The sequence below is a fragment of the Symphalangus syndactylus genome, chromosome 12 (genome assembly GCF_028878055.3).
Source record: "Symphalangus syndactylus isolate Jambi chromosome 12, NHGRI_mSymSyn1-v2.1_pri, whole genome shotgun sequence".
Classification (NCBI taxonomy): Eukaryota; Metazoa; Chordata; class Mammalia; order Primates; family Hylobatidae; genus Symphalangus; species Symphalangus syndactylus.
In genome coordinates, this window is record NC_072441.2 from 86,763,244 (window position 1) to 86,785,348 (window position 22,105).

Sequence of the window (22,105 nt, forward strand, 5' to 3'; positions counted from 1 at the left end):
TGAAAGCAAAAATAAGAAACTGGGACTACATCAAACTAAATGGTTTCTGAACAGCAAAGAAAACAATCAGCAGTGGGGTGTGGTGGCTCACACCTGTAATCCCAGCACTTTGGGAGGCCGAGGTGGTTGGATCACCTGAGGTCAGGAGTTCAAGACCATCTAGGCCAACATGGTGAAACCTGGTCTCTACTAAAAATACAAAAATTAGCTTGGTGTGGTGTCAGGCACCTGTAATCCCAGTTATTTGGGAGGCTGAGGCAGGAGAATCACTTGAACCTAGGAGGAGGAAGTTGCTATGAACTGAGATTGCACCATTGCACTCCAGTCTGGGCATCAAGAGTGAAACTCCATCTTCAAACAAAAAAAGAGAAGAAAACAATCAGAATATTATTAGGTAATTTCTATGTTACAAACAAACTACTACTCTTTTGTGTGTTTTCCTTATATTAAGAAATAACTAATAAAATATTGAATAGAAGCAGAGATAATGGACACTATTGTCTCATTGCTGATATTAATGGAAAAATTTCCTCTATTTCATCATTAAGTTTATTTATTATAGATTTTCAAAGATACTCTCAAATTAAGACAGTTCTACTATTTTCAGTTTTATGTTTTCTCAATTATATTTGCATGTTTAAATTAGAGATTTTTTCTGCATCCATTGATACAATAATATTCTATATATTCACATATAGAATTTATAATCTGTACCTATCCACTGTATGGCCTATCATCCATCTATCTATTCATGCATCTAGCAATCATCAAAAAGTCTATCAATCTATTTTTCTTTTTTTTGTTTTATATATATGGTAACTTTAACATGTAAAATATATTAAGCCAAGCCACAGCTGGATAAAACCTACTTTTTCACATCAATGAATTCAATCTGACCTGTTTTGTTTTGTTTTGTTTTTGAGACAGCGTCTCTATCACCCAGGCTGGAATGCAGTGGTGCCTTCTCGGCTCACTGCGCCTCGACCTCCTGGAACCATGTGATCCTTCCTCCTCATTGCCCCCCAGTAGCTGAGATTACATGCATGTGCCACCACGTTCTTTCTACAGACAGGGTTTCACCATGTTGCCCAACCTGGTCTCAAACTCCTGGGCTCAAGTGATCCACCCACCTCCGCCTTCCAACATGCTGAGATTTCAGGCGTGAGCCATGGCACCTGGCCCAATCTGACCTCTTCAACTTAACCTACAAAAGCCCTTCCCAATAGGTTTACATTTTCTGCCTTAACTTTATTAACTTCTGTCACTCCAGAGGTCTATTTTCAGGCACAAGAGACACTTAAATTTACTCATCTAGGCAATGAGCTCTTTCTTTGCATCTGTGTACACAATGCAAAGTGCCTGAAACACTCTTTAACTTCTTAGGTTTTACTTGTTTTTCAAGTTTAAATTTAAGTGTCACTTATTCTGAGAAGTCTTTCTCGATTCTCCACAATTCAGTTAGGTCCTTATGCTATATTCAACCTCTGCATCACAGTTAATTATTTATTATACTGCACTGTAATTGTCTCTTTATTTGTCTGCAATATTTTTCCTTTCTTTGTCTTATTTACTCTCACTGTGCCTAGTGAGTGATACATGCCAAGTAGGTAATTGTTAAATAAATAAATGAAGAAGAACATAGACTATATTAAAACGTAGAATAAGTATTTTCTGTCTTTCTTTTTTAGAGATGGATCATACGGTGTTGCCCAGGCTGGCCTTGAACTTCTGGGCTCAAGCAACCTTTTCTGTCTGAGCCTCTGGAGTAACTGGTAAAACAGGCACAGGACACCCTACCTGCTTTAGAATAAGTCTTCAATCACTATTAAATTAAATCAATATTAAAAGAACCATTAAATATGCAGAAAAAAGTCCATTCAGTTTTGTGATAATTTCTATCTACAGATAAATTAGAGAACCTTGGATTACCCAACATTTATTTTCATTTATTAATTTAAAAATGATTTTGAAAGCCTAGTATATGCCAGGTGTAGCTCTTCATTAATATCACCATCACCATCATGGTCATTCTCAAGTGCAAATTCAGTACCAGTTGTGTTATTCTCTGAAAAAAATGGCAAGCCATCTAAGGATTCAGCATTTAAAACAAATTTATGAACACTCTCACATCTGTAGCAAACAAAGAAGTATATATATCACATGCAAATCAGAGGGAAGTACATTTTACAGATGTCATGAAGCTGAAAGTTGCCTCTCACTCTCTTCAGCTTAATCTTTTGTATAGTAGAAGCAATCACAGAAACCCCAAACTACTCTCAACAATGGGTGGTGTCAACTTTATCTCAACAAACAAAGCTCAAATCCTTGAATAAAAAACAATCTAAAATAAATGATCATGTTCTAATTTAGCTATCTTAATCAAAGAAATGTCCTAAGGAGGTTTTAATAATCATATTCCGATAAACTAGGAATACATTAGCAACTCAGTTTTATCCTTGGGACACTCATTGCCAAACTGTTGGGTGTGGCATGTAAAAAATGCTACAGGTAGCATTTTTTTCCAGGTAGTAAAAAAAAAAAAATCATGCTAGCATTTAGTAAATTCAACTAAGGCCTCTATCACTCTTTCATTTATTTGTTTTATTTTTCTCCCTTCTTTCAATCCTAGCTTTTTTTCTTCTTCCTTCTCCTTATATTCTGCATCCTAATGTCTTTCTTTATCTCTCAACATTACATATAGCATACAAATAATAATTAAAATATATCAAATACATATGTTTCAAACCGTGTGCTAAATACTCTAAGGAATTTCCCCATCTAATTCTTACAGCAACCCTATTTTGATCATTTTCAATGTATAGTGTTTAAGTTATTGTTTCATACTTACAAGTATGTGAAGAAACCTCCTTCTAAATCCACATAATCTATTTCCCAGGCTAGAGTTATTAAACTGCATGTTGCTCAAGTGAAAAGCTAAGAAATGAAATTTTTTGATATTAACATAATTCCACTGTTTTACTGAAACACACCTTTAGCAAAAGCCACAGTAAACTCATTCAAATGTATATGATGCACCTATATTGGGTGACTAAAATTTGACCCTTTCTTTCAGTGAGGCATGAGGAGAAGAAGGGACTATGCTTTACTCTTCATTGTACTCGCTACAGTGCTTGCTTCAATGCCTTGAGTATGGTAGCAGATGCATAAACAGTGCAGGGCTCTTGAATGGTCAACTTACTTTTACACTTTATCTGTCATAGAGTCTAACCCTAGATTATAGAATAAAGAAAGGAATATGAAAGAGAAGTAAAAAGAGAAGTAATTTTTCAATACCTTCTCTCAGGCAAGCATGGAATTGTTTTACATCTATTAATTTAACTAGATTTTGCGATGGCCCACTGAGGAGGTATTAAAGATCCTTTGTTACATAATAAATAACTAACAATAAAAGAAGTTAAACCTGGCACAAGGCTCTTAGCTGGAAAATGATCCAAATAAAGATTAAAATCCAGGTCTTTGTGACTCCAAAGTCTGTGTTTTCTATTCTATCATCGACCTCTTAGAACTTTAACACCATCCCCCTCATTTTTCCAGAAGCAAATTTATGTTTATTATTTAGAAATAATTTACTGCATATATTTCTTTTTAAACATATATATAATATATGTGTGTATACATATAAGTATGTAGATCAGGGGATAGAGAAGAATCAGGAGACATGAATAGTGACATACCTCAATTTAAAGATATCTGAAGTAATTTATCTTTATTTTTGCAAGTTATTTCTATTCTTTGTATTACTATGTGCATAGAAGGTTTGTACTGTAAAGTCAAATGTGAGCTCATCTCATTGAATATTGTCATTTTATGGAAGAAGAAAATGAGGCTCAAAAAGATTAAACCATTTGCTTTAACCCATTTCCTGTTTGCCCCGAGAATTCCATAATGGCACAGAACTGCACTTTTTTTTTCCTAAATGGGAAATGGGTTAAACTTTATATAAATATACACACACATGTATATATATACATTCATATATATATATACACACATGTAGGTATGTGTATGTATATATAAGTTTAATAAAGAAATAACTGCAGTAAAATAATTTCTAGAAAATATTGTTTCTTTCACTGTAAAAGGAGTATCAACAATCTGGGAATTCTCAAAAAGATAATGCAGCATTTGTAGTTTTGATCTGACAAAGCAAACACTTGTAATGTATAAAAACAATGTAGCTTGTGTTACTGAAAGTTTCAATGTTCACATAATTTTCTCGAGACCAACTGGTATAACTTTCGCACTGGATATAGGCTAACATGAAAAAAAATTTTTGATATAAACAATCAAGGTCACCTAAAGTCCTTATTTCTTTTCTTTTCTCTCTCTCTCTCTTTTTTTTGTCAAGGAGTCTTAAGAAAAGTACAAATTTGTTTATAGATCTGAAGTGCTATCTAGGAAACTTTCATGAATGTAATTTACTGCCATATCGGCCCACTTATACAGTTTTGGAATATGAGCATCTACTCAGAACCTTTCTCAGAGCCATCTTTACTTCTTTATTTCTCAGTGTATAGACAAGGGGGTTGAGTAGTGGGGTAATCACAGTATAAGTCACTGCCACAAGCCGGTCTTTATCTGAAGAGTACAGGGATGTGGGCCTCAAGTAGATAAAGGAAGCACAGCCATAGTGGACGATGACCACTGTGAGGTGGGAAGCACAGGTGGTGAAGGCTTTGCACTGTCCTTCCACCGAGGAGATCTTGAGGATGGTGGAAACTATGAAGACGTAGGAGATGAATATCAACACAAGGGGAACCAGCAATACCAGAATGCTGAGGAAAAAGATGACCATCTGCTTCAGGTTGGTGTCTGTGCAGCCCAGTTTTATGACAGGGGAAATGTCACAGAAAAAGTGGTTGATCCGATTGGAGGCACAGAAGGGCACACTGAACACCAGGATATTGACAATCACAGAGATCAGGAAGCCACAAAAGCTGGAGGCTAGAACCAGCTGCATGCAGGTGGCTCGGCTGACAATGAGTGAGTAGTTAAGAGGGTTGCAGATGGCAACATAGCGATCATAGCTCATCACAGCAATGAGAAAACAGTTGGTACAAGCCAAGCCCACAAATAAATAGAGCTGGACCACACACCCAGAGAAAGAAATAGTTGGAATTGTGGATAGCAGGTTGGTAAGCATTTTGGGTACAATGACCAAGGTGTAGCAGGTTTCAGAGCATGAAAGGACAAAGAGGAAGAAATACATAGGAGTGTGCAAAGCCCTGTCCAGGCGAATGACCATCATGATGGTGGTGTTGGCCATCAGAGTAGTCAGGTAGACTAATAGGAAGATAAAGAAGAGAAGGATCTGCAGATCCCCCAGGTTTGAGAAGCCTATAAGGATGAACTCGGTGATCATGCTCTGGTTCTGTCTTTTCATTGATCAGTGTAACTAGACTTAGGTAACCTGAAACTGAGAAGAGAGAGAATTTGATAAAAGCGAAATGACCCTAGAGATACTCAGTTCACATTTCTGTAAAAAGCTGATAATACTGGTCTGAAAAAATACATAACACACATCAAGTACATAGATCAGAGTATAGGGAAGGATCAAGGGACATGAATAGTGACATACCCCAATTCAAAGATATCTGAAACTATTTATTTTATTTTTGTAAGTTATTTCCATTTTCTGTATTCCTATGTGCCTAGAAAGTTCATACCATAAAATCAAAATGTGATTTAGAACTTATCTCATTAAATACTCTCATTTTATGGAAGAAGAAAATGAGGCTCAATAAGATTAAACCATTTGCTTACCCACATGACAGTGACAGTCCTTAAAAATCACCTATCTTTGCTAACACCTTATAAAAATCTGATTCAGAAAAACAAGAAAAACAAGTAAAAAGTGATGTACCCAGTCTCTCATATACATAACTCAAATAATTCTTGTTCAGATGTAGGGAACTATTTTAATCTACTTAAAAGTATTCAGATTCTATTTACCCATGATGAATTGTTAAGACTTTGGGATGGTCCACATATTGGGGTTTCCCTTGTCATCAGTGTATGGGAATCTGAGATTAAGAACCTAATTAAAGCTCGAATTAACCTCAGAGCATTATGACGCTTGGGCTGAGATCTCCACTCTTCTGGCCTATGCCTCAATTTCCATTGCCTCCACAATGTTCTAAGAAGAACTTTCATCATTATCTGTGAGAAGATCTGTGGTTTGATTGGGAGATCAAATAAATGCTAAAACCTTCATATCAGACTTAGACAATCAGATTATTTTTATTTTGGAAAAAAGATCAGAAATCTTCTGACTCAACCTGCGTACAATTCTGTGAACCTCTTTATAGCAATGTAGGAAGTATTGTCCAACCTCCATAGTCAAGGACAAATTTTAAGAAGTCACTGACTTCCAGGGATAGCATTAGGAGATATACCTAATGTTAAACAACGAGTTAATGGGTGCAGCACACCAACATGGCACATGTATACATGTGTAACAAACATGCACGTTGTGCAAAACTTAAAGTATAATAATAATAAAAAAAAGAAGTCACTGACTTCCAAAACAGGCTGTTGTTCCATTGCTAGATAGTTTATTTGGCTATTTCTGAGCTGAGCTATGCCTCCTTGAAATAGTTACCCATTGTTCTTGATTTGTCCTCTGCAGATACTCACAATAATGTTAAATTATTTCTATGAGTGACAGCTAGCCTTTAGTTATTGAAATAAAATGATCATATATCTTTATGGGTCTTATTTTCCTTCTAACTAATTATTTAATACATAGCTTATGGCAATGTTTCTGGAATTTTCTCTGTCCTCATCACCATCTTAGCTGTGTTTGTCCTCAGCATCAGGTCATGCATCTGCCCCTCAGCTCTAGACAAGCTGGTTGGCTGCAGCCAACAACCATAACTAACTCTGTCTCTCTGCTTCTACAAATAACATTACATTTTCTTTCCTATTTTTGTTATCTCTCAGAATTAATACTTATCTTTCCTACAAAACCTCAGCTCATTATTCGTCTCCTGAGAGGCTTCCCTATGTAGCTCTCAATGACTGATTCTTGTTTGAATTCACTTCTCTGTCAGTTTGCTCTGAGATCCTTGGTTAGAATGGCAGCATAGTGAGGCTGGAGGGACACAGGCTCTGGAGTCAGACTGCCTAGGTTGAGACCATGGCTCTGCCAACGTACAATGTTGGGGAAATCACTTTGGGTATCATGATTTAATCTCTAAAATGGCAATAATAGCATAAGCCAAAAAGTTTGTGTGAGCACCAAATGCCAACAATGAATTTCCTGATGCATAAGTGGTCAATACAGGCAAGCTGTTAAATATCTAGTCAAACCCCTCATGTTACAAATGAAGAAACAGAGGCCCAGAGAAGTAAAATATTAAGATGTAGGTTTCATAAGCTGTGAGGCAGGAACTGTATCCCAAATACCTTAAGTCTCCCATCTAGGGTTTTGTCTTTTGAATTACCTGGGTTCTAGTTTTAATATTTCCTTTGCACTGCGTGCTTATACACCAGTGACTTAGGAAATAGATCAATGTCTTCTTTACTCTGTATGATCCCCACAAGGCTTTCTGTTCCACTCTTCCATTCACTCCTATCTCTTATTCTTCCACCTTAACCCATTATATATTTTTCCTTATGCTAAGGTACTTTTATTAGGCAGTTTCTCCCTATTTCCTAGTTTAGGTCTATTTTAGGAATATTTTGCTGTTTACACTCTTAGTTATTCTCTTCATTTACTATATCTCCCATGCTCACATGGTCAGGGTTTGTTCAGCTGCATCTTTGCCCTCTCCATATGGTCTCTGTCCTGTCTCTCATGCTAGATTCTGATGCTATGGCCCACACTTCACCAGTGCATGGTTTCCATGAGTTCTTCTGCCTCTGAATCTTTCTTTGGTATTCAGAGTATTTTTAGAGAAAATTGACAGATATTACTCATAAGAAAGAGTGGTCCTACAACTCTAGTACAAAGGAGACACTTACATCCACAGGCAGTTTTAGCACAATCCCATGTTCGTTTTTTCTCATATCCCATCAAAGTCTAAAAAGGAGAGAGAAATAAGCAAATATTAAAAAAAAAAAAAAGCATCGCGTAACACATTTCTCCCAGATCTTACCGGGAAAGTCCAGGGGCCACTCACTTTTAAAGATAAAAGACAGCTCTGCCTGGTTTCTGAGCTGAAAGTAACTGTACAGCCCCAATCTTAGCAGATCTGTGCCCTTGACGGCGCACACTCCAGCAAAATCCCTGGGTCTTATGTATTTGGGGCACCTCAGGGGATTGAGGCTTTGGAGGGAAGTTCTTCCTTGGACTCTAGGCATTACAAATGTAATATTCAATCTTAAAGAAAGAAAAAAAAAGTAGATAAATTATGTGGTTTACTTGATCTGCGTAAAAGATGAATAGCTTTAAATACTATAATTTTTTGCATTGATCATTCATTTTGGAGAAAGGTTACATTTGCTGAATAAAGTGATGACTGTTACTTTCTTAGTCATTAGCTTTTTAGATGCTAAACATAGATGGACTGCTTTAAGGGATAAAATAAATGACATCCTTGACAAATTTTTTCTTCCTTCTTAAAGTTGCTAGTTGAATTATGAAATTATTTTTTTCTATAACTCTCTTGATTTATGAATAAGTTATACTGGCATCATAAGAGGGCACACAGTCTAACTTTTTCTACGTTCCTCTAGCTGCTCAATTTATCTCTTCAAATACATTAATCAATGTAGACTTTTGTCAGGGCATTCATTAGTTCATTAATTTCATCAATATGCATTGAGTACCTATAATGCTCCAAGCACTCTGGTGAGTGTTTTGGTGGGGAAGGTGGAACAATGTGGCTTAGTCTGTGCCAGTGGTGACGTATGGACCCATATACATCTGAGCCTCCTGAGATGCATGTGAAGATGCATATTTTGGGGCTTTACCTTAGATCTCCTAAATAAATATTTTAGGTGGAGCTTGGAATAGTTTGCAATCAGTTTAAGTAATTTATTTGATTTTCAGTAAGTTTAGAGCTACTGACTTCTTTCTGATAAAAGCTTGATGTTTAGAAGATGAGATAAAGAAATAAGTGAATAATTACAACAAGCAAAGAGGGTTAAGCTAGGGACAAGCACAGGGCACTATAGCATTACTGAGAGGAAGTACAGTTCTCACATTTAGTACCAAAATGAGTGGGTCTCAAACTCCCCTTATACCTTTTCAATCCAACAATATTTCTTTTATAAGTTTATAGGTAGAATACATGACAAAACTAGGACAAAACTCAGTAGGGAGAAATGAAAGTATACTATAAAAAACCACAATATAAATAAAGTGCTACAATATTATTTGAAGTTTGACTGTGATGAGTTAAAAATGCATATTTTATATCTCATGAAACACAAAAATTAAACAAATGTATTGCTAATAAACCAATAGAGGAGATACAACAGAATATTAATAATGACTCAAGCCAATGGAAGTCAAGAAAACAGGAAAACAGTAACAAGAAATAAATGAAACAAAGAGACATCACATAGAACAGTGGTAGATTTAAACACGCTCAAAATGAAACTTATATTGACTGTAAACTATTTACACTTCAATAAAAAGAGATTGTCTGATTTATACAAACAAAGCAATTATATATTTTCTGCAAAAGACCCACTATAAATCTTAAGTCTCAGATAACAGTAATGTTCTAGAAAAAAAGCACAAAACTCTAACTATTAGAAAGGCATAATGACCATATTAACATGAGACAAGTGGACTTCAGCACAATAAATATTAACAGAACTAAAGATGCACATTTGCTAATAATAAAAAATTAATACAAAATTCTAATTGTCAAATATAAATATGCATTTCATAAAAAGTTAAAAGAACAGGAAGCCCAAAGTGACAAGACAGAAAAGGAAGAAGCCAAATCCAAACTATAAATATTTCTACATTTCTTCTTATGTAATTGATAAAATAAGTAGAAAAAAATTAGTAAGAATTACAAGATGCAAACAATAACAGGCTTGACATAATTACTATTTATAAAAAAGATGCACATAAAAATAGCACCAAATTATTTTTTATCAAGTGCACATACGCTGTTTATAAAGGTATAGCACTTTTTTGGTAATAAAATGTATAGGTTAAGTAATTTCTATACCCAGAACAAAACAAGAACATCTGGTTTCATTACTTCCGTCTAATACTGTATGAGAATTCCTAGCCAATGCAATAAACAAAAAAAGAAAGAAAAATTTGTATTAAAAAGATGTAAATTTGTATTTATTCACAGAAAATGTGAATGTTTACATACAAAATCCTAAATAAACAAAGAAAAAGATTATAAAGACTAGTAAATGAATTTAGCAGGTCCAGCAATATAAAAATAATACAAGCAGTACTAGAGCTAAGAAAACAGTTTGACAGCAATACAATTATAATGAGGGACTTCAACATTTTACTGACAATATTAGACAGATCATTGAGGCAGAATATCAATAAAGAAACTCTGGATTTAAACTTGACTCTAGACCACATGGACCTAACAGATATTTACAGAACATTCTATCCAACAACTGCAGAATATACATTTTTCTCATGTGTGCATGGATCATTCTCCAAAATTGACCATATCCTTGACCAAAAAGAAAGTTTTAATAATTTCAAAAATATCAAACTAATATCACATTTTTTTTGGACCTCAGTAGAATAAACTTAAATGTCAATGCCAAAAGGAACTCTCGAAAGTACACAAGTACATGGAAACTAAACAATTTGCTCCTGAATGACTTTTTGGTAAATAATTAAATTAAGGCAGAAGTCAAAAAAATTTCAAGGAATAAAAATAGGGACCCAACAAACCAAAAGCTCTGAGAGGCAGCAAAAACAGTGCTGAGACAAATTTAAAGCATTAAACACCTACATCAAAAAGACAGAAATATCTCAAATTGGCAACCCAATGTTGCATCTCAAGGAAATAGAAAAATGAGAACACATCAAGCCCAAAGCTAGCAGAAGAAAAGAAATAACAAAGATCAGAGGAGAACCAAGTAAGATTCAGTCAAAAAGGACAACAGCAACAACACAACAAAAATAATACTAAGTAGCAACAACATGAAAAGTTGATTTTTTTGAAAGAATAAATAAAATTGATAGACCAATAGCTAGATTAACCAGGAAAAAGGAGAGAAGATTAAAATAAATGCAATAAAAATGGTAATGGTGACATTACATCTGATATTACAGAAATACAAAAGATCATCAGAGACTACTATGACTATCTCTTTGTGCACAAACTAGAATTCCTGAAAACATACAAATTCCCAAGATTGAACCAAGAAGAAACAGAAATCCTGAACAGACTAATAATGAGCAATGAAATAGATCAGTAATAAAAAAAATCTTCCAACAGAAAAAAAGCCCAGGACCCAATGGATTAACAGTCAAATTGTACAATATGTACAAAAAAGAGCTGGTACCAATATTACTGAAACTATTCCAAAAAATCAAGGAGAAGGGATTCTTTCCAAATTCATTGTATGAAAGCAATATTACCTTGATGCCAAAATCAGTCAAGGACAGAAAAACACAAAAGATAACTACAAGTAAATATCCCTGATGAATATAGATGCAAAAATTCTTAACAAAATACTAGCAAACAAAATCCAACATCACAAGGAATGATAATTCATCACAATGAATTGAGTTTTATTCCAGGAATGCAAGGCTGGTTGAATGTATGCAAATCAATAAATGTAATTCACCACTTAAGCAGACTTAAAAACAAGAAAAAAACATGATCATCTTAATAAATCCAGATAAAGCATTTGATAAAATCTGACATTCCATTATGATAAAAACTCTCAACAAACTGGGCATCTAAGTAACATATTTCAAAATAGTAAGAGCCATATATGACAAACCCACTGCAGAAGTCATACTGAATAGGAAAAAATTAAAGCTAGTGAAGTTGAAATATTGTAAGCTAGAAAACCCTAAAGACACCTAGATTTGATAAATGACTTCAGTAAAGTTTCAGGATACAAAATCAATGTACAAAAATCAGTGGCATTTCTGATTTTTGCATGCAAGCTGATAAGCAAATAAACTCGAATTCATTTATAAAAGCTACAAAAATAAAATAGCTGGTAATACACTTAAAAAAGGAGGTAAAAATATCTACAAGAAGTATGAAACACTGATAAAAGTAATTATAGATGATACAAACTAATTAAAAAAATCCCAAGGTTATGGATTAAAATGATCAATATTGTTAAAATGATCATCATGCTGTGATCAACTGGAAGAAAGGGTATCGCTGATGGAAGATGAAATGAATGAAATGAAGCGAGAAGGGAAGTTTAGAGAAAAAAGAATAAAAAGAAATGAACAAAGCCTCCAAGAAATTTGGGACTATGTGAAAAGACCAAACCTACGTCTGATTGGTGTACCTGAAAATGACGGGGAGAATGGAACCAAGTTGGAAAACACTCTGCAGGATATTATCCAGGAGAAATTCTCCAATCTAGCAAGGCAGGCCAACATTCAGATTCAGGAAATACAGAGAACGCCACAAAGATATTCCTCGAGAAGAGCAACCCCAAGACACATAATTGTCAGATTCACCAAAGTTGAAATGAAGGAAAAAATGTTAAGGGCAGCCAGAGAGAAAGGTCGGGTTACCCACAAAGGGAAGCCCATCAGACTAACAGCTGATCTCTCGGCAGAAACTCTACAAGCCAGAAGAGAGTGGGGGCCGATATTCAACATTCTTAAAGAAAAGAATTTTCAACCCAGAATTTCCTATCCAGCCAAACTAAGCTTCATAAGTGAAGGAGAAATAAAATACTTTACAGACAAGCAAATGCTGAGTGATTTTGTCACCACCAGGCCTGCCCTAAAAGAGCTCCTGAAGGAAGCACTAAACATGGAAAGGAACAACCGGTACCAGCCACTGCAAAAACATGCCAAATTGTAAAGACCATCGAGGCTAGGAAGAAACTACAGCAACTAACGAGCAAAATAACCAACTAACATCATAATGACAGGATCAGATTCACACATAACAATATTAATGTTAAATGTAAATGGGCTAAATGCTCCAATTAAAAGACACAGACTGGCAAACTGGATAAGGAGTCAGGACCCATCAGTGTGCTGTATTCAGGAAACCCATCTCACGTGCAGAGACACACATAGACTCAAAATAAAGGGATGGAGGAAGATCTATCAAGCAAATGGAAAACAAAACAAGGCAGGGGTTGCAATCCTAGTCTCTGACAAAATAGACTTTAAATCAACAAAGATCAAAAGAGACAAAGAAGGCCATTACATAATGGTAAAGGGATCAATTCAACAAGAAGAGCTAACTATCCTAAATATATATGCACCCAACACAGGAGCACCCAGATTCATAAAGCAAGTCCTCAGTGACCTACAAAGGGACTTAAACTCCCACACAATAATAATGGGAGATTTTAACACCACACTGTCAACATTAGGCAGATCAACGAGACAGAAAGTTAACAAGGATATCCAGGAATTGAACTCAGCTCTACACAAAGTGGACCTCATAGACATCTACAGAACTCTCCACCCCAAATCAACAGAATATACATTTTTTTTCAGCACCACACCACACCTATTCCAAAATTGACCACATAGTTGGAATTAAAGCTCTCCTCAGCAAATGTAAAAGAACAGAAATTATAACAAAGTGTCTCTCAGACCACAGTGCAATCAAACTAGAACTCAGGATTAAGAAACTCACTCAAAACCACTCAACTACATGGAAACTGAACAACCTGCTCCTGAATGACTATTGGGTACATAATGAAATGAAGGCAGAAATAAAGATGTTCTTTGAAACCAATGAGAACAAAGACACAACATACAAGAATCTCTGGGACACGTTCAAAGCAGTGTGTAGAGGGAAATTTATAGCACTAAATGCCCACAAGAGAAAGCAAGAAAGATCCAAAATTGACACCCTAACATCACAATTAAAAGAACTAGAAAAGCAAGAGCAAACACATTCAAAAGCTAGCAGAAGGCTAGAAATAACTAAAATCAGAGCAGAACTGAAGGAAATAGAGACAAAAAAAACCCTTCAAAAAATTAATGAATCCAGGAGCTGGTTTTTTGAAAAGATCAACAAAATTGATAGACCACTAGCAAGACTAATAAAGAAGAAAAGAGAGAAGAATCAAATAGATGCAATAAAAAATGAAAAAGGGGATATCACCACCGATCCCACAGAAATACAATCTACCATCAGAGAATACTACAAACACCTCTATGCAAATAAACTAGAAAATCTAGAAGAAATGGATAAATTCCTCGACAAATACACCCTCCCAAGACTAAATCAGGAAGAAGTTGAATATCTGAATAGACCAATAACAGGTTCTGAAATTGTGGCAATAATCAATAGCTTACCAACCAAAAAGAGTCCAGGACCTGATGGATTCACAGCTGAATTCTACCAGAGGTACAAGGAGGAAATGGTACCATTCCTTCTGAAACTATTCCAATCGATAGAAAAAGAGGGAATCCTCCCTAACACATTTTATGAAGCCAGCATCGTCCTGATACCAAAGCCTGGCAGAGACATAACCAAAAAAGAGAATTTCAGAACAATATCCTTGATGAACATTGATGCAAAAATCCTCAATAAAATACTGGCAAACCGAATCCATCAGCACATCAAAAAGCTTATCCACCATGATCAAGTGGGCTTCATCCCTGGGATGCAAGGCTGGTTCAACATATGCAAATCAATAAATGTAATCCAGCATATAAACAGAACCAAAGACAAAAACCACATGATTATCTCAACATATGCAGAAAAGGCCTTTGACAAAATTCAACAACCCTTCATGCTAAAAACCCTCAATGAATTAGGTATTGATGGGACGTATCTCAAAATAATAAGAGCTATCTACGACAAACCCACAGCCAATATCATACTGAATGGGCAAAAACTGGAAGCATTCCCTCTGAAAACTGGCACAAGACAGGGATGCCCTCTCTCACCGCTCCTATTCAACATAGTGCTGGAAGTTCTGGCCAGAGCAATCAGGCAGGAGAAGGAAATAAAGGGTATTCAATTAGGAAAAGAGGAAGTCAAACTGTCCTTGTTTGCAGATGACATGATTGTATATCTAGAAAACCCCATTGTCTCAGCCCAAAATCTCCTTAAGCTGATTAGCAACTTCAGCAAGTCTCAGGATACAAAATCAATGTGCAAAAATCACCAGCATTCTTGTACACCAATCACAGACAAAAAGAGAGCCAAATCATGAGTGAACTCCCATTCACAATTGCTTCAAAGAGAATAAAATACCTAGGAATCCAACTTACAAAGGATGTGAAGGACCTCTTCAAGGAGAACTACAAACCACTGCTCAATGAAATAAAAGAGGATACAAACACATGGAAGAACATTCCATGCTCATGGGTTGGAAGAATCAATATTGTGAAAATGGCCATACTGCCCAAGGTAATTTATAGATTCAATTCCATCCCCATCAAGCTATCAATGACTTTCTTCACAGAATTGGAAAAAACTACTTTAAAGTTCATATGGAACCAAAAAAGAGCCCGCATCACCAAGTCAATCCTAAGCCAAAAGAACAAAGCTGGAGGCATCACGCTACCTGACTTCAAACTATACTACAAGGCTACAGTAACCAAAACAGCATGGTACTGGTACCACAACAGAGACATAGATCAATGGAACAGAACAGAGCCCTCAGAAATGATGCCGCATAGCTACAACTATCTGATCTTTGACAAACCTGACAAAAACAAGAAATGGGGAAAGGATTCCCTATTTAATAAATGGTGCTGGGAAAACTGGCTAGCCATATGTAGAAAGCTGAAACTGGATCCCTTCGTTACACCTTATACAAAAATTAATTCAAGATGGATTAAAGACTTAAATGTTAGACCTAAAACCATTAAAATCCTACAAGAAAACCTAGGCAATACCATTCAGGACATAGGCGTGGGCAACGACTTCATGTCTAAAACACCAAAAGCAATGGCAACATAAGCCAAAATTGACAAATGGGATCTCATTAAACTAAAGAGCTTCTGCACAACAAAAGAAACTACCATCAGAGTGAACAGTCAACCTACAGAATGGGAGAAAATTTTTGCAACCTACTCATCTGACAAAGGGCTAATATCCAGAATCTACAATGAACTCAAACAAATTTACAAGAAAAAACAAACAACCCCATCAAAAAGTGGGCAAAGGACATGAACAGACACTTCTCAAAAGAAGACATTTATGCAGCCAAAAAACACATGAAGAAATGCTCATCATCACTGGCCATCAGAGAAATGCAAATCAAAACCACAATGAGATATCATCTCACACCAGTTAGAATGGCCATCATTAAAAAAGCAGGAAACCACAGGTGCTGGAGAGAATGTGGAGAAATAGGAACACTTTTACACTGTTGGTGGGACTGTAAACTAGTTCAACCATTGTGGAAGTCAGTGTGGCGATTCCTCAGGGATCTAGAACTAGAAATACCATTTGACCCAGCCATCCCATTACTGGGTATATACCCAAAGGACTATAAATCATGCTGCTATAAAGACACATGCACACGTTTGTTTATTGCGGCACTATTCACAATAGCAAAGAGTTGGAACCAACCCAAATGTCCAACAACGATAGACTGGATTAAGAAAATGTGGCACATATACACCATGGAATACTATGCAGCCATAAAAAATGATGAGTTCATGTCCTTTGTAGGGACATGGATGAAACCGGAAAACATCATTCTCAGTAAACTATCGCAAGGACAAAAAACCAAACACCACATGTTCTCACTCATAGGTGGGAATTGAACAATGAGAACTCATGGACACAGGAAGGGGAACATCACACTCCGGGGACTGTTGTGGGGTGGGGGGAGGGGGGAGGGACAGCATTAGGAGATATACCTAATGCTAAATGACAAGTTAATGGGTACAGGAAATCAACATGGCACATCGATACATATGTAACAAACCTGCACATTGTGCACATGTACCCTAAAACCTAAATTATAATAAATATAAAAATAAAAAAAAAAATTAAAAAAAAATGATCATCATGCTAAAAGCAATCTATAGATTCAATGCAATTCCTATTACATTGCCAAGGTCTTCTTTCCAAGAATTAGAAAAACATTCTGAAGTCCATGTGAAACCATAAAGAGTCTGAACAACCAAAGCAATCCTACAAAAAGAACAAATAATGTAATGCTTCTGTATTTGTTCCGTTTTTAGAAATTTTTTTAAAAAGAACAAATCTAGAGGCATCACATTATCTGACTTCAAATTACCCTACTAGGCCATAGTAAATAAAATGACATGATACTGTTACAAAAATAGACACATTAAGCAATGGAACAGAATACAGAACCCAGAAATAAAGCCAAATACATACAACCAACTGATGTCCAACAATGTCAACAAACATAAACAATGGGGAAAGTACATTCTATTCAATAAATGGTGCTGGGAAAATTAGCCAGTCATATGCAGAATAATGAAAGTAGATTCCTAGCTTTCACCATATAAAAAAATTAACTGAAGATAAAGACTTAAATGTAAAACCTGAAACTGTAAAAATCCTAGAAGAAAACCCAGAAAAATTCTTCTAGACATTGACCTAGCCAAATAATTTATGACTATGCTGTACTGGGTGGCTCATGCCTATAATCTGGGCACTTTGAGAGTCCAGGAGTTCAAGACCAGCCCAGGCAACATGGTGAAATCTCTTCTCTACCTAAAAACAAACAAACAACAACAACAAAAACAGAGAAAAACCCTCAAACCAAAAATTTTTGACTAAGATCCCAAAAGCAAACATGACAAAACCAAAAATAGACATATGGGACTTAATATAACTAAAAAGCTTCTGCACAGCAAAATAAATAATCAACAGAGTAAACAAAAAACCTACAGAATGAAAGAAAATATTTTTAAGAGACTAATATGCAGACTCTACAAGAAACTCAAACAATTTAACAAGGAAACAACCCCAATAAAAACTGGGCAAAAGACATGAACTGACATCTCCCGAAAGAAGACATGCAAACGTATGACAAACATAAAAAAAAATCAACAGTACTAATCATCAGAGGAATACAAATTAAAACCTCAATGAGATATCATCTTGCATCAGTCAAAATGATTATTATTAAAAAGTCAGAAACAACAGATATTGGCATGAATGTGAAAACGAAATGATTATACACTACTGGTGGCAATGTAAATAGTTCAACCTGTGTGGTAAAGAGTATGGAGATTTCTCAAAGAACTAAAAATAGAACCATCATTTAACCCAGCAATCCCACTTTCAGGAATCTACCTAAGGTGGTGGGGGGGTGGGAAAAAAAAAGCTATTTTATAAAAAAGAAAATACACCTCTATTTGAATGTTTATCACAACACTATTCACAATAGGAAAGTCATGGAATTAACCAAAGTGTCTATCAATGGTGGATTGAATTAAGAAAATGTGAGCGCCCTGGTGGAGCAGACCTGTGGTGGGTGAGGGGCCTGGTCAGAGTCTTGGTGGTGGAGCTGCGGGTCCTTCATGATGAGAGATTTGGACACTTCTCTCTCCTCTGTGTAGTTTATAGTTTGGTGGTGAAGAGATGGCTGACAGTGTCAAAACCTTTCTTCAGGACTTTGCCAGAAGAATCAAAGACTCCATTTGGGTATTTGTACCATCTCAAAGCTAGATGCTCAAATCCAGCAAAAGAGAGAGGAGCAGGCTTGAAGAGGGGCAACTAGTGTCTTGGCCCAGGAAAGAGCCCAGCATGTAGAGTGGAAGCAAGAGAGTGAGCAATGTATTGTTAGTAGAATTTTCCAGTGTTGTGCTTGGAATGGTGGAGTGTTCTTGTTCAGGCTCCTCTTGTTTTAATGAGTATTTATTCCTGTGCTTCAGTCAGTAACAGTCCAAATTATTGGCGATCCATCACTACATGGAGATATTTGGTAGTGGCTGGAATTCTTCCTCAGGTCAATTTTCAATGCTCTTTGGGTGCTCCCCATGTTTGTGCTTAGCAAAGTGGTGAATGTCACTTGATTCCAGGATATAGCTGATCTGACAATTGAGGTATCAGGGAGGAAGCCTCACCCATTCCCTAGTGTCAGCAAAATAATTGCTGACATCCTCTTCAACCCTTTGCTGCAGGCTGTTTTCCTCATTCAGGGAATGTTAGTGATTCTCTTTCTCATCCATCTTGTCAGTCAGCTGGTTAGTCTCTTCCATATGTCCCTTCTCTACTCACTGCACTGCTTTGAATATCATTGGTTCAATAAAGGATTTGAAATACACCAGCAGTTGTCTAACATAGAGAGCAATTGGCCTTACTACTGTGGGTTTGGTTTTCCCTTGGCTTTTCTCATAGCAATGCAGTCCTCATATATTATCAGTGGCTGCCTTTTCTCTATCCTCTTTCCTTTATTCATTATCAGCACCAATGAAGCAAAGACCCCTGGAAAAGTGTATCTCTTCCAGTTGTCCTCTTCTCCTTGGTGGTCTTCTTAAGTAACAGACTTTTCCACAAGACAGTCTACCTGCAGTCTGCCCTGAGCAGCTCCACTTCTGCAGAGAAGTTCCCTTTGCCTCATCCGTCTCTTGCCAAACTGAAGGCTGCTGCAAGCCACTGAGTTGCCTGCCATCCAAAGGGGATGGGCGGGATTGGAAAGAGGCTGTGGCAGCTCTTTTTCCTGTTCACCTGTCCCTGCCAAGGAAGACAGGGCCCACTCTGCCAAGGGCCCTCTGTGTATTCGCTTCTCTCTGACGAATTGGAATTTTTGTCTCTGGTGCACGTGAGGCATAATGTTCCCTTACACCACTGTGTGGATATTTAACATCAATGAGTCTAAAAGGACCACAGGTTTTACTACAGCTATTTTCTAGCATTTGCCAACCCCTGTGCCTGGACTGATTTGAATACTTTGTTTTTCTCTCTGTGCCATCTACCATCCCACCTTTCCATCCTGCCTTCTACCACCCTTAGATAAATGGATTTTGTAATTCCAACTGTTGTATTTTGTGGATTTGTTATTTTTGTTGTTTTGCTGCCAAGCACATACATTGGGTATGGGAGGTAAAGGAGTGTCCCAGTTGCTTCGGGTCACTCCCTTTATAGCCATTACTGTCTTGTTTCCTGTAACCCAGGTTAGGTTTTGGTCTGTCCTGCTCCACTGCAAAAAATAATAATAATAATAAGCCCGAAGAGATAAGATAGGAGGAAAGATCTCACAGCCAGATCTGCCGGGTTTTGAGGAGTGATATTTTTTCTTCCCCTTGAAGGGGGAAAAGCTATTTTCACTGGCACATTTAAAGCCCTCCAACCATGGAGAGGTACCAATTCTGGACAAGTGCCACTGTAACAACACTAAACCTGAACTTTTCAACTCCATTGTGGGTGGGAAGCGGTGAGCAGGAATGTGCTCTTGGCCACTGCCAGATCTGTTTCATATTTCAAAGGAATATTGGATGTTGAAAATAGGAACTGAAAGGGTAAATGTATTAAACATGTGATGGATTAATGTTTTCCTGTCATTTTAAGAGACTAAATGTGGGGAGCAGATGTCAAAATACTTGTACAATTTTACAATGTCACAATTAAACGTGAGCTGGTTTTCCACACACAGACACACAAAATGTATATATACACCGTGGAATACTATGAAGCCGTAACAAGAATAAAACTGTGTCCTATTTAGCAGCATGGAGGGAGCTGGAGGTCACTATCCTAAGTAAAATAATTCAGAAACAGAAAACCAAATCTCACATATTTTCACTTATAAGTGAGAGCTAAACATTGGGTACACATGGACATAAAGATGAAAATGATAGATATCAGAGACTCCAAAAAAAGGGAGGGTGGAAAGGACATGAAGTTTGGAAAATTATCTATTGGGTACAATGTTCACTATTTGGGTGATGGTTACACTGGAAGTCCAAATCCCATCAGTACACAATCTATTCATGCAACAATCCTGCATATGTGCACTTTGAAACTGCAATAAAATAAAATAAATACAAGAATAAAAGGTCATAAATTTACAACAGTACAAAACTCAATAGTATTTGTTTAGAATAGCACCAAAAAGTAAAAATCAAAATTAGAAAAGCTCTATAAAATGCTCTTAAAATCATGAAATAGTTAAGTGAACTGAAAACCAAAACAAAAGTTGTTGAGAAAAATTAAAGGAGACCTGAATAAATGTAGGGGTATACCATTTTCATGGATTGAAAAAACCAAAAGAGTCAGGATGGCAATTACCCCCCAGTTTGATCTATAGTTAAACGCAATCACAATATAAATCCTGGTGTGATTTTCTCTAGAAATTGTCACAATGATTATAAAATGTATATGAAAATGCAAGGAACTTCAAATAATCAAAGCAATTTAGAAACATAGAAAAACATTTAAAATATATTAGCACAGGATTTCAAGACATACTATAGAATGACATTGACTAAGTGATATTATCATAAAAATAGACATATGAATCAATGGAACAGAATGTATATTATAGAAATAGTCTTATGCATATATGCTTAATTGATTTTCAATAAAGTTGTCAAGGTAGTTTGATAAGGAGAGAATAGTTTTTCAACATACTGTTCTGGAAGTATTGGAAAACCATACAAAAAAAAAATAAAACTCGATCCTTACATCACCACATACATAATTACACCTCATATAGACATTGCAACTTAAAAATGTCAAAACTGTACACATTTTAAAGAAAGCACAGGGGAAAATTTCTTAACTTGGAGTAGACAAAGACTTATTAGACAGGAGACAGAAAACATGAATCATAAAAAGAAAAAAATGATAAATTGAACTATGTCAAAATTAAAAACCTCTGCTTTTAAAAACTTAGGCAATTTGATGGGTGTAGAACTGTGACAATACTAAAAATCACTGAATTATATACTTAAAAAGTATAGATTTTATGATGTAAAATTATAGCCCAAAAATTTTTATATAAAAAGGAATGATTAATGAAATGGAAAGGTAATTCACATGCTAGGCTAATATATTTACAAAATATAAAGCTAATAAAGGGCTTG

At 36.0% G+C, this 22,105-nt stretch overlaps 1 protein-coding gene and 1 pseudogene across 1 annotated transcript; one reads left to right on the forward strand and one right to left on the reverse strand.

The window, feature by feature from the left end:
- Positions 1-4,459: 4,459 nt before the first annotated feature.
- Positions 4,460-5,404, reverse strand: LOC134734904 (olfactory receptor 10T2-like). The gene has a single exon (XM_063628254.1). The coding sequence runs from the start codon at positions 5,402-5,404 to the stop codon at positions 4,460-4,462; it is 945 nt and encodes a 314-aa protein (XP_063484324.1).
- A 13,235-nt stretch (positions 5,405-18,639) lies between these two features.
- LOC134734751 (etoposide-induced protein 2.4 homolog) lies at positions 18,640-19,680 on the forward strand (annotated as a pseudogene).
- The last annotated feature ends 2,425 nt before the right edge of the window (positions 19,681-22,105 follow it).